General features: G+C 39.3%; 1 protein-coding gene across 4 annotated transcripts in view; it reads right to left on the bottom strand.

Annotated features, from left to right (window-relative positions):
• RECK (reversion inducing cysteine rich protein with kazal motifs) overlaps positions 1-13,718 on the bottom strand; it is a 51,010-nt gene that overhangs the window by 11,941 nt on the left and 25,351 nt on the right. For all 4 annotated transcript variants that reach the window (XR_009275874.1, XR_009275882.1, XM_058822652.1 and 1 more), the window contains exons 7-14: positions 11,450-11,483; positions 10,417-10,614; positions 9,735-10,002; positions 8,127-8,306; positions 6,987-7,199; positions 6,093-6,229; positions 5,492-5,632; positions 582-770 (exon numbers count right to left, since the gene is read on the bottom strand). Coding sequence is in view for 2 of the 4 variants with exons in the window: in XM_058822652.1 (XP_058678635.1) it covers positions 582-770; positions 5,492-5,632; positions 6,093-6,229; positions 6,987-7,199; positions 8,127-8,306; positions 9,735-10,002; positions 10,417-10,614; positions 11,450-11,483 (1,360 nt within the window). In the remaining 2 variants the exon portion in view is untranslated. The remainder of the gene's footprint in view (positions 1-581; positions 771-5,491; positions 5,633-6,092; positions 6,230-6,986; positions 7,200-8,126; positions 8,307-9,734; positions 10,003-10,416; positions 10,615-11,449; positions 11,484-13,718) is intronic.

Raw genomic sequence — 13,718 nt, 5'->3', positions numbered from 1 at the left:
GGTATCTGGACAGTATGCCCTTCCCACTGAACCCTATACTTGATCACCACAACCTATCCTATATTTTTATCCAATTGTATTTTTACACTTTTAAGATGTGTGCTTCCTACTCTGAATATGTGCATGAGTACTAACAAAACTTAAGGGGAATGAATCAGCAAGTAGGGAAAGAGGTCTTTGTGCCAGCCACTGGAGTGGAAACACAAACCTTGGGAATTTGCGAGTCCAGATACCACCAGCCACTGGAAGGAAGAAAAAAGCCCACAACAAAGCCAAAACAACCCCTTACCAATCATTTGGAGCTAGTAAGGAAACCATCCCATGCTAAAAAGAAATGGTGCACTGAGAACACCCTTCACACAGGACTGTGATTGAGACAGGCACAGCTCAGTACTGATTTCAACAACGGAACCCTCCAGCATATGTAAGACTTAACCCAGTATGAAAGACAGGGATGCAACCATCAGCTTCTGTATTTTCTCATAAATTCTGAATTCAGATCCTCTGTATCTTCTCACGTAGCTCAAAATTCCTTAGGTAAGGAGCAGGTGCAGGATGCATCACTGCTCTCTGTTACTTACTTTTTCTTTGTCCTCCAACAATGCATGATTTCTGGAGGTCAACACAACGCATTTCCATACAGTTCTCCAGCAAGCCACTGTGTCCACAGGTACAAATCTTGTAGCAGCCAACATCACCAGCTGAGGATGGAACTTGGATAAGCGTACCTTGGCGGACAATAAAATCCGAGGCTTCTCCCAGTTTGCAGCCTGCATGCAAGGAAAAATTTTAGTTCATGAATGGTAAACATGTGGGCAAGTGCCATTATTGAAATTAATTACTACACTGACTTGCAAAAAACATAGTGTTCTTGAGCAGCCTTACTCTTGCCCTTACATTCACCCATTTCCTCAAGGCAACAAGCAGCAAAAATAGAAGATAGCTGCTTGAGACAAAGTTGTGAAGTGCCATGTTACTTTTGAGAAACAGACATGAAATTACAGTAATTCTCATGTATTTTAATTTTCCAGCTCTGTAGTAGTATGAAACATGTTATGTGAAAAACACTACACATGCTTCACCCTCTCCAATACAGAATTTGAATTAAAGGGTCTCACAAGCAAAGCCCAGTCAGTTGCCGTCTCTGACATATTTTATTGTGCCTTTCTTCTCTACTTGTAGCTCTTAAGTTAACACTGAAAGATTTTTAAAAGACATGTGAGGAGAGGAAAAAGGGAGAAAAAGCAGGAAAAGTAGATTTTAAAAAGAAAGACTGGAAAACAAAAAAGAAATTAAAAATTGCAAGGAAAAATAATGTCCTAGGTTGACTATATGATGCTTTTACCCCCAATCATCTCGTTCTGTTATGCTGAATAATAAGTTTTGCACCTTTAAGACTTGTTGCAGAGAGTGAAGGAGGGAGAGAAGCGCACAGCTTATTTTTTCCAGACACTGCTCTCACTCCTCCACGTTCCTGCTCCTGGACTGTGTTGTCTGTGGATGGACAGACAGCAAGACAGAGCTGTCTGTCAACAAGAGCTCTTTTTGGTCTTTAGTTAGTTTTTAGGTAGCTGAGGCAAAGAAATTTCCTGGACTGTGGTTTTTTCCATTTTCTTCGGACCTCTTGAAACCTGCTCTGGACTGAACACCCACCAGAGCACTGACAGCTGCACCTGTGGCCCACCCGGGCCAGGCCTGGCCTGAGACATTCCCAGCACCAGAGGGACTGATCAGAGACTGAGTGAGCTGAGCTGCAACCCGGGGACGGGGTTTTCTCAGTTTGTCATCTCTTTTGGAGCGGCAAGGGGTTTTATTGGTTAATATTGTTTAGGTTTTCTAGTTTAATAAACAGTTTTTTTCCACTTTTCTCCAAGGAGGTATTTTCTCCCGGACCGGTTGGGGGGAGGGGCCGATTGAATTTGCTTTCCTACTGGAGCCCCTTTGGGGATTCTCTCCCAAATTTGCTCTAAACCAGGACAAATACATCTTTCAAGTTTTCTCCACATCACAGATGTGCATGGTACCAAGTCTGCATTTACAGTGTTTACATCATCTGAGAAGACAATCTCTGCCACTGCCATTTCCCTCAAGCGTTGAATCCCTTGTTCTATGGTTTTCCACTGGGTTTGTTGCATATAGAGATCGTCTGCACACAGGTATCTTTGTGCTACACTTCCTAGGACCCGCACCCAGAGGCTGTGAGGGTTAGTTCCCCTCATCATTCCTTGGTCAATGACAGGATCCTGCGACAGGGATCCCACATGCCTGGCTTCAGTGCCATCCAGAATTGTAGCCTCACCTGCAGCATCTCAGAGATGGACCAGCCAACTAATTATGGATTCATCAGGTTGTTGGGTGTCATCCTTCCTTAGGCCACGAAGGTCCTTCAGGGAATAGGACTCAATATTGGCTTCTGATGCTGTGTCAGTTGCGTTAACTTTGGCTTTTGTATCAGTTGCTGTTGAGGGTCCTTCCCCTGGATCATCATCGTCAGTCACTGGCCGATTGGTTTTGCTTGTGTGCTTTTTTCCTGCAGCAACTGCCAGTGGCTTAGGCTCATCATCTGGTTTAGCTGCTGGCTTCGAGCCTGTGGTGTTGGCTGCAGCCTGAGTGGCTGTGGTAGCTGCTGCTTTATCTCCGTGCCCCCCTGCCTCTGTCTGCTGCACTACAGTATCTAACAGAATGTGATAAGCATAGGCCAGGGCCCAGCTTATTGCAATTAGCCTTTTCTCCTTAGAATTGTCATGGCACTTCTCTTTTAGGTATTTCCCCACCTCAGCTGGGTTCTGAATTTATTCCCGTGGAAAATCCCACTCTACAGGATCAGAAAATTCCTTTAGGGTTTGGCCTATATTTTCCCATTCTCCACACCACTCAGGATTTTTCATGCCTGCATCTGCTTCTGGGTCAGGGGTCTCACCAACTCCTCTGGATATCTCAGCCCTCATGCTAGAAAAGCTGCAGACCATATAGAGGAAGATTTAATACCAGATTTAATACCAGAAAGATGATCTCTAACATTCAGGGGAAACTGAACATTCTCAAAAAGTGACATAACAGATTCAAAGGAGAAGAAGGAAAGGAAAGGCTGGAAAGCCTTATTCCCGGCTCCTCTAACAAACTGGGTGCAATCACTAATAAATTCCCAAAACATACTACTGGAACTGGGATGCAGGGTAGACGAATGAACCATAAATCATAAATATTGTAAACAGACGCCAGTATCTTTGTAAACGCCCTGTAAATCATTATCACCAAGGCCAGCACAACACCTATTCCAATTTGTGCCCCTCTACCGTAAAAATTACACGTTATGGACAATAATCCTAGTGACCAGAAAGGTATTGAAACCTCAAAAAGGTCTAGAGACCAGAATCACATGAAGGCCTCCACCCCAAGACACATTACAAATTCAAGCAGCATGGCTACTGACTGCTTTAACTCATTAGAGAGCGAGCACAACCAACACACAATCAATAGAGCTTTTTTCCACCTTCTCGAGCCCCACGTTGGGTGCCAATAGATGTATGTGTTCTGGTTCAGAGCAAATTTGGGAGAGAATCCCCAAAGGGGCTCCAGTAGGAAAATTCAATCGGCCCCTCCCCCCAGCTGGTCCGGGAGAAAATATTTCCTTGGAGAAAAGAGGAAAAAAACTGTTTATTAAACAATATTAACCAATAAAACCCCTTGCCGCTCCAAAAGAGATGACAAACTGAGAAAACCCCGTCCCCGGGTTGCAGCTCAGCTCACTCAGTCTCTGATCAGTCCCTCTGGTGCTGGGAATGTCTCAGGCCAGGCCTGGCCCGGGTGGGCCACAGGTGCAGCTGTCAGTGCTCTGGTGGGTGTTCGGTCCAGAGCAGGTTTCAAGAGGTCCGAAGAAAATGGAAAAAACCACAGTCCAGGAAACTTCCTTGCCTCAGCTACCTAAAACTAACAAAAAGCCAAGAGCTCTGTCTTGCTGTCTGTCCATCCACAGACAACACAGTCCAGGAGCAGGAACGTGGAGGAGTGAGAGCAGTGTCTGGAAAAAATAAGCTGTGCGCTTCTCTCCCTCCTTCACTCTCTGCAACAAGTCTTAAAGGTGCAAAACTTATTATTCAGCATAACAGAACGAGACGATTGGGGGTAAAAGCATCATATCATCAACCCTGGACAAATAATAAAATAAATAGATTGAAATAACCCTACAAGGGGTGAATTGCAACAAAACCCTTGAAACTTTCAGCCAATAAAAAGACTGAATTAAAACATAAAAGTCACTTTCCAACCTTCAGTGGAAGCAAATTGTCTCTTTGAAAGCTCTGTATTCAGAGCTTGTTTTCAGATGACTTTGAATGACTTTTGCAGCAAGTGAAGACAATACAACCTCTATAGTAATAAGGCTCAGCTTTCCAGGAAAACAAAAATATTTGTAAGGGTCATAGAAGCACAACCAAAACAATGGCCCTAGGCTCACACAAATAATGAGCTGAAGTCTATCCTCACTTTTAAAAGAGCTCAAGTAGAGCAGATATATGAGTGAAGCAAAATCCAGCTTTCTTTTTTAACTAGGAACACTGGGGAAAGTGCTGATCAGCCATAGAACTGCTGGAAGAACAGAGGCTCAGGGAACTGATGTGAGACAGCTATGGCAATGTCTCCATCACCTCCTCTAGAAAGGAGGCTGCTCCACACAATCCAGTGTAAAAATCAGTGCTGCTCTCACTTGCTCAGTCACACACATGTTCTAGTGGTCACCAAAGGCACACTTTCTGCTCTGCTTCAAGAACCACAGCTGACCCCTCATGTCACTGACACCTGCTGCTTTAAAGGAAAGGGGAAAACTGTGGCAAGTACTACCAGTGCCTAGGGCAGGACAATGAAGGGGTTGTAGAAGTTGGACATTGCAGAGTCTCACACTTCCTTTTTGTAGGTTTGATCTTTCTTACTGACACCACCCAACCCTGCCATTTCAAAGTTAGGGTTATGAAAATTTGAAACTTATCCTGCATGAGGCTCTCTCCCCAGTCAGCTCACATTTACACATGGTGCTGAGGTTAGACAACACCAGTGTTCTAAACCATCAGTTTCCAAGTAACCATAAGTGTCGTTCTGGTGAGGTGCACCCACATTACAAGTGTCACTGAAGGGAGTAGAAGCAGAAATGCCACTGGCTGCATGTCCAGACGTCTTTGGTGGGAAGGGCTGGGTGCTGGGTCAGTGGGAGGGGAGCTGTGGCACTGTGCACCTCTTGGTTCCTGTGGGTTGTATCCCTCTCTTTTTGTTATCTCCCTTTTCATCATCAGCACCATCACAATTACTATTATTAACTCTATTTCAGTGACTAAACTGTTCCTGCCCAGGCCAGAGGGGGAGTGAGTGAGCGGTGTGTGGTACTCAGGTGTCAGCTGGGTTGAACCATGGCACAGCAGAGCACTTCAAAACCTTCAACAACATTTCAGTGACACCTTTACCTGCAAAATTCAGTAAAGGGAAGCCTCAAAAACCTTACCTGGCACACACAAATATGGAAGACACAGCTCTCCAGATTGACATCCTTTTCTATTTACTTCACACAGCTGATTAGCTGCACACGGATTTGGATTACATGGATGTGTGACATCTTCCACAATGTTACCTAAAGAACTTGGGCCTGAAAATACAATACACATCATCTACACTGATTTAAATAAGGTTTATGTTTCTTCAGCAAAGCATGGCATTTCGTACATCCAGTAAAATAATATTTTTGACAATTCTGTGAATTTTTTTTACTTTAATTATAGATATAGAAGCATTATATGACCACATAGTTAACTTATTTTAATAGTTTAATCCTCACTCCTGGAAATAATGACCCAGATGAACCTCCACATGCAAAATATATTTCCTTTATCTTGTCTGCCCAATAATTTTCTTGTCACATATACCCAATACAAGAAGGATTGGAAGCAGTGAACGATGGTGATTTGAAAATTTGAATTTTCTCTAATACACTAAATAAAATGCCTCAAATTCAATACAATTTTCTTAAATAATTAAGATTATTAAAAGTAATGACAAGCCGTCAAAGTATCCTGGTTTCTAACTTTGCTGCATAGGTATGTTAGTACTTAGGTAAGTATCCAAGGGTATACAGTTCTCCAAGTCGTCGGTGGGAGATAAGAGCTCACAAATACTCTCAGCTGAGTGGCCTTCAGGGAATTTATTATGATCTCCACACTTCTTCAATATTTCCACACAATCTGATCTACAGATAAATAAACAGACAGAACTTCATGAAGACTACTTGAAGAAAAAAGGGCTTATATGAAAAAGATTTCTATGTTATTACCTTCCCTGAATACACAACTTTCCCAATATGCCTCACAGCAGAGTGTTTACATATATATGTATATGCTACATTTTACATAGGAGGAAGGAACAAATCTGTGACACAAAGACAGAAACTACTGCTTGTACTACTCCTTTTTGACTTTGGGCTTGGTGATCTTCATTTTCTATGGCATGATATGCATGTATCTTCCAAGACCAAGCACTTCCTTTATTTACCAATTTCTAATATGGGTTGAACTCTACCTAACTACATGCACTATTAACTGCTCTTTTTTCTACTCAATCACCTACTTTCAAAATTTATTAAAACAAAAAAAATCCACTTTTTTTTTTTTCAGATCTTTCTGTCAGCTGAAAGTCATCAGTAGATCCCAAAACCAAAAAAGAGGAAAGGTTTAAGACCCCACGGAAAGCCAAAAACAACTGCAACACATCTGTTTTTTCTTTCACTTCACAATGCAAGCATACACATCCATCTCATTAACAGGCAGATATCTTAATTTACAGTGATGGAGATTCAAGCAATGGCCACCATGTAATTTCATATTCCGTCCATGTTTACCTTGCCATGTTTTCCTAACACAGCAAACACAGTCCTACAGCTTTTTAGTTTTCATTAAAGTCCTTAGTAAAACCTCTAAAATGGCTTTTGTTTTCCCCATGGTACTTACTTGCAGATAATACTTCCTCTAGATTTGCTGTGACAAGGTTTAATCTGCAGGGAGCAGGCAATTGCCTTCCACATTTCTGGTTGGCATTTTTTAATATCAAGCACAGGAATATTTATGAAAGGCATCTTAATACTCCCTTTTTCCCATAGCTTCATGTCATTCATGGCTCCCTGGTCTGACTGAGTATTGCAGCTTCTAAATAGTTCTGTTGGTCTTAAAAGGAGAAGGTAAGATATAGCATATATAAAAGAAAAAAAGTATCACACATTTTCCCTTTCCACCATAAGAACTCTACATCCTTCATATGGCTTGCTTTTTGTAGTATACAAGCAGTTAATCTCTCCCACAGTTAAGCAAGATCACAATAAATTTGAAATCTGTCTTTAAGGAAGACAAGGTCCTTAAGACTCAAGGCTGAAACTTCTTTCTCACCTCTATCTCTTAGATCAAATATCACTTTAGTATTTCTCACCTGAAGTTGACCTAAGAGCAAATATCTTAGCCCAAATATGTCTGTAAATGTTTCTTGGTGACTCACTAATGCAAGTTGATTTATGATTTATATTTAGCCAGGCTTAGGATTCTCCTATTAACACTCACACCACTACATACTATTAAAAAAAAAAAAAAAAAGCCAGAGATCTCTAATAGCTAAGAAAATTTAGGGTTTTTTTTAAACTCTAACTGTAACCTGGCAATTACTTTAGACACCACTTTTAAATATTTTTTTCCTACAGACTACAAACCCACAGAAATATCTCTGCAAAGAAGGAATTTTGAAAATGAGTAACATGTAAATTCAACAAGCACTTTAAGCTTATTTATAATACACAACATTCCAGTGACCATGACTTACTTGTCTATGCAGTAAGGCAGAGGAATACATAGAGGTAATACACTGTGACATTTTACAAGTTCATGGGTTAACTTTTATTCTTGTAAGTTTTGTTACATGAGTTGCTAAATACATTTCCAAAAGTTCATTCTAAAGAAAAACTATTTATTTTCAAATAAACTAAAACCATACTTGCAGAAAGAAAGCTACATACAATCTCAAAATAAGTCTTAAAAATATTTCATTTTATTTTTGAAATCAAAGATAGGAATTCCTTTATAAAACATTCAGTGTCTCTCTCCTACCTGTTATTAAAATTAGTGCAGTAAGTAAGATTTCTACAGCCCAGCTGACAAGGTTCTCGTACATCTGCTAAACAGGTCAACATGGAAACTTCAACTGCATTATACTCACAAAAGCGATCAAATTCTTGCCAGCTCTGTGAATTGCCCCAGCTCGTGCTATAAAGTTTAGTGCAGAGCTCTCTGAAAACAAAAAACAGAGATGAAGAAAATAAAATTAAAAGAACATCCATTCAGATATAGCCCATCACTTCTTTGCTTCATCACTGCCTCCGCTCACTGCAGAGGATTGTGCTAGAGCCCACAAAGACTCCAAGGGCACCCAAATGTAGTGCTCAAAGCCAATAACCCATTCTGCTCAAGCATGTCAGGACATCTTTAAGCTACTAAGACTGAAAGACTTCAGGATATAGAACTGCAATATCCAATAAAAATGTAACAAACGGAAACCTGAACTTACAACTTTGAGATGAAAACTAACCCTGCTGATTCTACTTTGGTAATAAATCCAAGTTGACATCACAATAAACAACTTTTAATTCCATTCTTCAGCTTCAAATCACACTTTCTCCTCCTACAGAAATGACTGTCAAGCAAAATACATTCCTTCTTTTGCCCTGATGTTTGAAACAAGGATACTGTTTGCTGCTTTCGTTTGAGATGTTTCCTGGTATCAGCAATACCCAGCTCTCATTGTTCCTGGCAATGTCCTAGAAACGACAAAAGTTTCCATCCCAAGATGTGGAACTTCACTGTATTATTAGATCTCCTGCCTATTGAAAACTTGATAGAAGGATCCATTTTGGAACTCATTGTCAAAGCAAGGAACTAAAAGATACTTTCTTAACTATCCTATACTACAATGTTCTAAGAAATAATGTAACTCGAGGCCTCTACTACTAAATCAGTTAAAGATCCTGCTGCATTCATGAGATGTTGTTACTGGAAACTTTGATATAAAAGGAAGTAACAGGTCAAAAATGTTTGCCACTTATTCAGACACACTGATGGATTTAAAATGCAATCACCATCTATTTTTAAAGTGGAGAGAAAACCACTCTAGACTAAAAATGCCTCAATAATTTGTAAGCATGCAACAATTTGCTGAAAACCTTTGGTTTTCTAAATGTCAGAATAGTTAGTTCCCTTATTTAATTACTAAATTACCTATGTTATTTTTCACAGACAAAAACTAGAAGAGCATCTAGAAAGAATACTGCCAAGGTTTTAACATGAAGCAAGCAGGCACTTGAGAGTTTGTGGAGCTGATTGTCCTTTTGTCTCTCTTTAGCATCTCATTAAGACCTCTTAACCACAGGCTGCAATGTTTATGAGCACAAGTATGGTAAAAGTTTCATTAACTTACTGGGTCTGCTATAATAAGCTAGTATGATATGTAAGAAAAGGTTGATTCCTCTTATAAAACAGTATGTTTTGAGATACAAAGTATTGGACAGAATACATTACTCAACAGATTACTATCTGGTAACCTGAACCTGCATTTTTTCTAAAAATTCCAGAACTTCCTACTTGATGTACACAGCAAGATTCAGGCAAAGGCCAGAAACAAGACAAACTCCTAACTGGAAGCGAGGTTAGAGAAATACTGACCTACATGTGGAAGAATTTGCTTTAGAACAGCAATGGAGCTTAGCTCCATCGAGGCCAGTTGAAGGTGGGGGGTGCACAGTGACTCCAGGGTGAACAGATCTTGAACTCTCAAGAAAACATTGCCAAAGTGGGTCCTGAGGAAGAGGCATGGTTTTACAGCCTTCTATAAGTCCATCAACAATTTCAAGCTCTGTTTTCATTGACATTAGAATTCTTTTACAAGCAGTCTGACACGCATAGTCTTCTGCTCTATCACAGCAATACAAACCTGTTAACAAAATAGTTGACAGTCAAGCACAAAACAACATTAAAGATGGACAACGTAACAGCCCTGAGAAATAAAAGTGCTGTAAGGTGCCTCCTCCTCCTCCAAATAATCTCAAATAACATTGCTTCTCCTAAATAGAATCAACTCTGGAAAAAAACTACAAAGCCAATATGTAAAAATGTAAAGTAAATAAAAATCATTAATGCACCTAACCAAAAATTATCATAATATAAATTCATATAATGATTGCACCTAAACCCAAAAGTTATCATCATATAAATTCATACAATGATAGTAATACAATTGATACAATAGACTTCTACAATAATGCATTTTATATAAAATGTACAAGAAGTACATTTTCAGTATATTCTATAACGCTCTTTCAGTAAAGAAGGATTTCCTTGTACTCACTGTCTGTAGGGTTTCTCATTGGATACGACTGTGTGTAGTTATTCACGCAGTGTATAAGCTGAGGGCTGATAGATGCACAGTAATTTTCAACTGCTTTAATTTGGGACGGACCAGGAGAGGAGTCTGTCCGAAAAATTGCTTGGCAATATTCCCGGCAGTTTGTGTGGTGACCTGCGTAACTGCAACAGACCGACCCCACTGGGGAGGCAAACAGACAAACAACAGAAAATCTATGGGTTCCTACGCAGGGAAATGAAGAGATGAGCAAGTCTGACACACAAGGATGCCCAAGGAAATGAAAGGAAAAAAAAAAAAAGAACAAAATCTATGCTCTGTTGAAAAATCTCTGTCTACAGAATGACTGGAAATATCTGTAACTAGCCAAACTACATTTGTTTGTCTGGCAGGAGAAAAAAGTCAGTATTAAAGCTGCCTTGAACTCAAGCTCAAGACATGAGCAAGCCAGCTGAATCTCATTTTCAACTGTTTTGTTCTTATTTTAGGTAACCAGACATGTCCAATACTTGAATTATCAGAGAAATGCTACTGATAAACAAACAAATATGAGAGTAGTATAATTCAAAAAACCCAGACAGATGGTACTGGTGATTCACCCATTTTTGCTATTTTGTTAAATACATACAGTATTTCTTGACAACAGCTTCTACTGGAATTAATTCTGAGACACCAATTTCATTTTATATAAACAGATATCAGGCAACAAAATGCATGGTTCTTCAATATTTCAACTGTGCATTTAATTTTGCTACTTAGCACACATCAAATGAACAAGCAGAAGAAAAAGATGACAGAAAAGATAAATACAGATACTCAAATTAAAAACGGATATTAATTATATAAATAGCCAAATCCCTTTATTACTTGAGTAAGACAATTTACTTGTGGCTTTTGCTTATATCGGTCTGAAATCCACATGTTTGTGTAAATGTTCACCTACATAATCTCTTATAGTTTAGAGAAAAAATTAATAATACAAAAGAAAAACAAAATAAACTATTCATTACATACTTACTTTCATTTCTGTTAATACAACTAAAGAGAGCATTCTGAAATCAAAACAAAAGCAGTGTTACAAGCCAGAAAACTTCAAATAAATATTTAAGTATCCAATCATTTGTTATAATGAGCTAATAAACTTTTGGTATTATTTGCTTCAATTAGATTACATTAAAACAAAACCACTATACAAACAGGATAGTGAAACCAGGAAATTAAGAGATCAAGGGTCACCAAAGTTCTGTGTGTAGTCATAATAAAACAGAGAAATATTCAAGCAAACAAGTAAATGGGAACATTTTCCTGGACTAACTTAGAAACAGAGTAAACTGGTATAATAGAGTGTCCCAAAATGTAGGGTTTTTTTTTTTTTAAGGACAATAATTTTAAAGATTCCATGTAGAAAAAAAATTCTGCGCAGATGGATGCATGCAAATAGTAAGTCTCAACAAAATAACTCCATGACAATGTACCTCAAAAGCTACCGCATGCAACCAACTCTCTCGAACTGCAGCCAAAAGGCACAGCTGGGGGATGTACATCTCAAATGTCAGAAGGAGGGAAACACACACATCCTGCTTTGTTTCAGAGGTCTCTAATCTGCAGATCACTCATGGAATGGTTTGGGTTGGAAGGAACCTTAAAGCTCATCTAGTCACAACCCCCTGCCACAGGCAGGGACATTTTCCACTAGACCAGGCTGCTCAGAGCCCCATCCAACCTGGCCTTGAGCATTCCAGGGATGGGGCAGCAACAGCTTCTCTGGGCAACCTGTGCCACTGCCTCACTGCCCTCATCATAAAAAACATCTTATTCTTTGTATCTAGTTTGAAACTACCCTCTTTTAGTTTACAGTAATTAACTCTTGCTCTATCACAACAAGCCCTGCCAAAAAGTTTATTTCCAGCTTTCTTGTAGGCCCGCTTTGGACACCAGGAAGTGCTATAAGGTCTCCCAGGATCCTTCTATTCTCCAGACTGAACAACCCCAGCTCTCTCAGGGTGTCTTCATAGGAGACATCCTCCATCTCTCTTTGTGGCTCTCCTCTGGACTAATTCCAACAAGTCCACATCTTTCCCATGCTGAAGATACAGCCTTGGACGCAGCACTCCAGGTGGGTCTCACCAGAGCAGAGTAGAGGGGCAGAATCCCCTCTCTCATGACTGCTGAACTCTTACCAAAAAACCCCCAGTCTTCCCCACACTGAATAAGCACATTTCCCGTTAAAAAAATTAGGTACTGCATATAAGCTGTCTGGAACTCTATGAAAAGATGAAGTCATGAGGTTGAAATTCCAAAATGCAGTTACTTGTTATCAAAGACTAAAATTATATGATTGTGAGAAAAGAGAAATTTGAATTTAGAAATATCTAACCTCTACAATTTTCAGAACACCAATTATAAAACCTGATCAAATACTTGATCAATATAGTGACAAAATATAATCCCCATCTCAATAAAATTCCTGATCTTCATTTCCCCTATCCCTGTAATTAAACAAATTGGTTTTTTACACAGAAGAGAGTATCTAGAGAAGAAAACAGAAACACCATCAGACTGATCCCAAATCATGTGGGATTAAAGTCTTGCTTCAAAACTGGAAAGCACCAGATTTGCTGCTACCTCTAGGACAAGGAAGAGAGCTCAAAATGCAGACCTAGTTCAAGCCCAGTAGTTCACCATTCTTCATCTATCTTAGTTACTAGTTATTCATTGCATTGCAGAGAAGTGGGTATCCAAATAATCCTGGGGCTATTTTTGTGCAGTTCTGTACTGCTGTAAACAGACGAAAATACAAACATGTCGGGAATTATCTTAATTATTTTATTTTTCCTTTTGACTTAGATATTGCTTAGTGTGTAGGAATATGTTTTTAATTCGTATATTCTACTTGCTTTCTTCTGAACACAAGATCTTAAACAGGACAGTCCCAATACTGTAATGAGCAGTATCAAATTCCTTCTCTTAGCACTCAGAAATTAATTTAAACCTTAGGTAAGCCACGGCAGATGTGGCAACAAAAGGCCCTAAGAGAATAAACACATATCTAACTTGAAAGTGTAAGTCATTTATCCAAAAACAGCAACTATTTATAATTCTAGTGATCATAAATAAAGCACAGATCTATTGGTACACCTCACACAAAAATTCAAAAATCTGCCTTACATAAAACAAAGCCCTAGATTTCATAAAGTAGCAATTCAGACATTTTTTTTCTATGCCAAAAACATCCCCTACAGTATTTTAGATCTTTTCTCCCAAGAGCATGGATACTGCATTGTTTT

This window comes from Ammospiza caudacuta, chromosome 1, assembly GCF_027887145.1.
Source record: "Ammospiza caudacuta isolate bAmmCau1 chromosome 1, bAmmCau1.pri, whole genome shotgun sequence".
Lineage (NCBI taxonomy): Eukaryota > Metazoa > Chordata > Aves > Passeriformes > Passerellidae > Ammospiza > Ammospiza caudacuta.
Note: the sequence above shows the minus strand (reverse complement) of the source record. Positions and strands in the feature narration are given on the sequence as shown.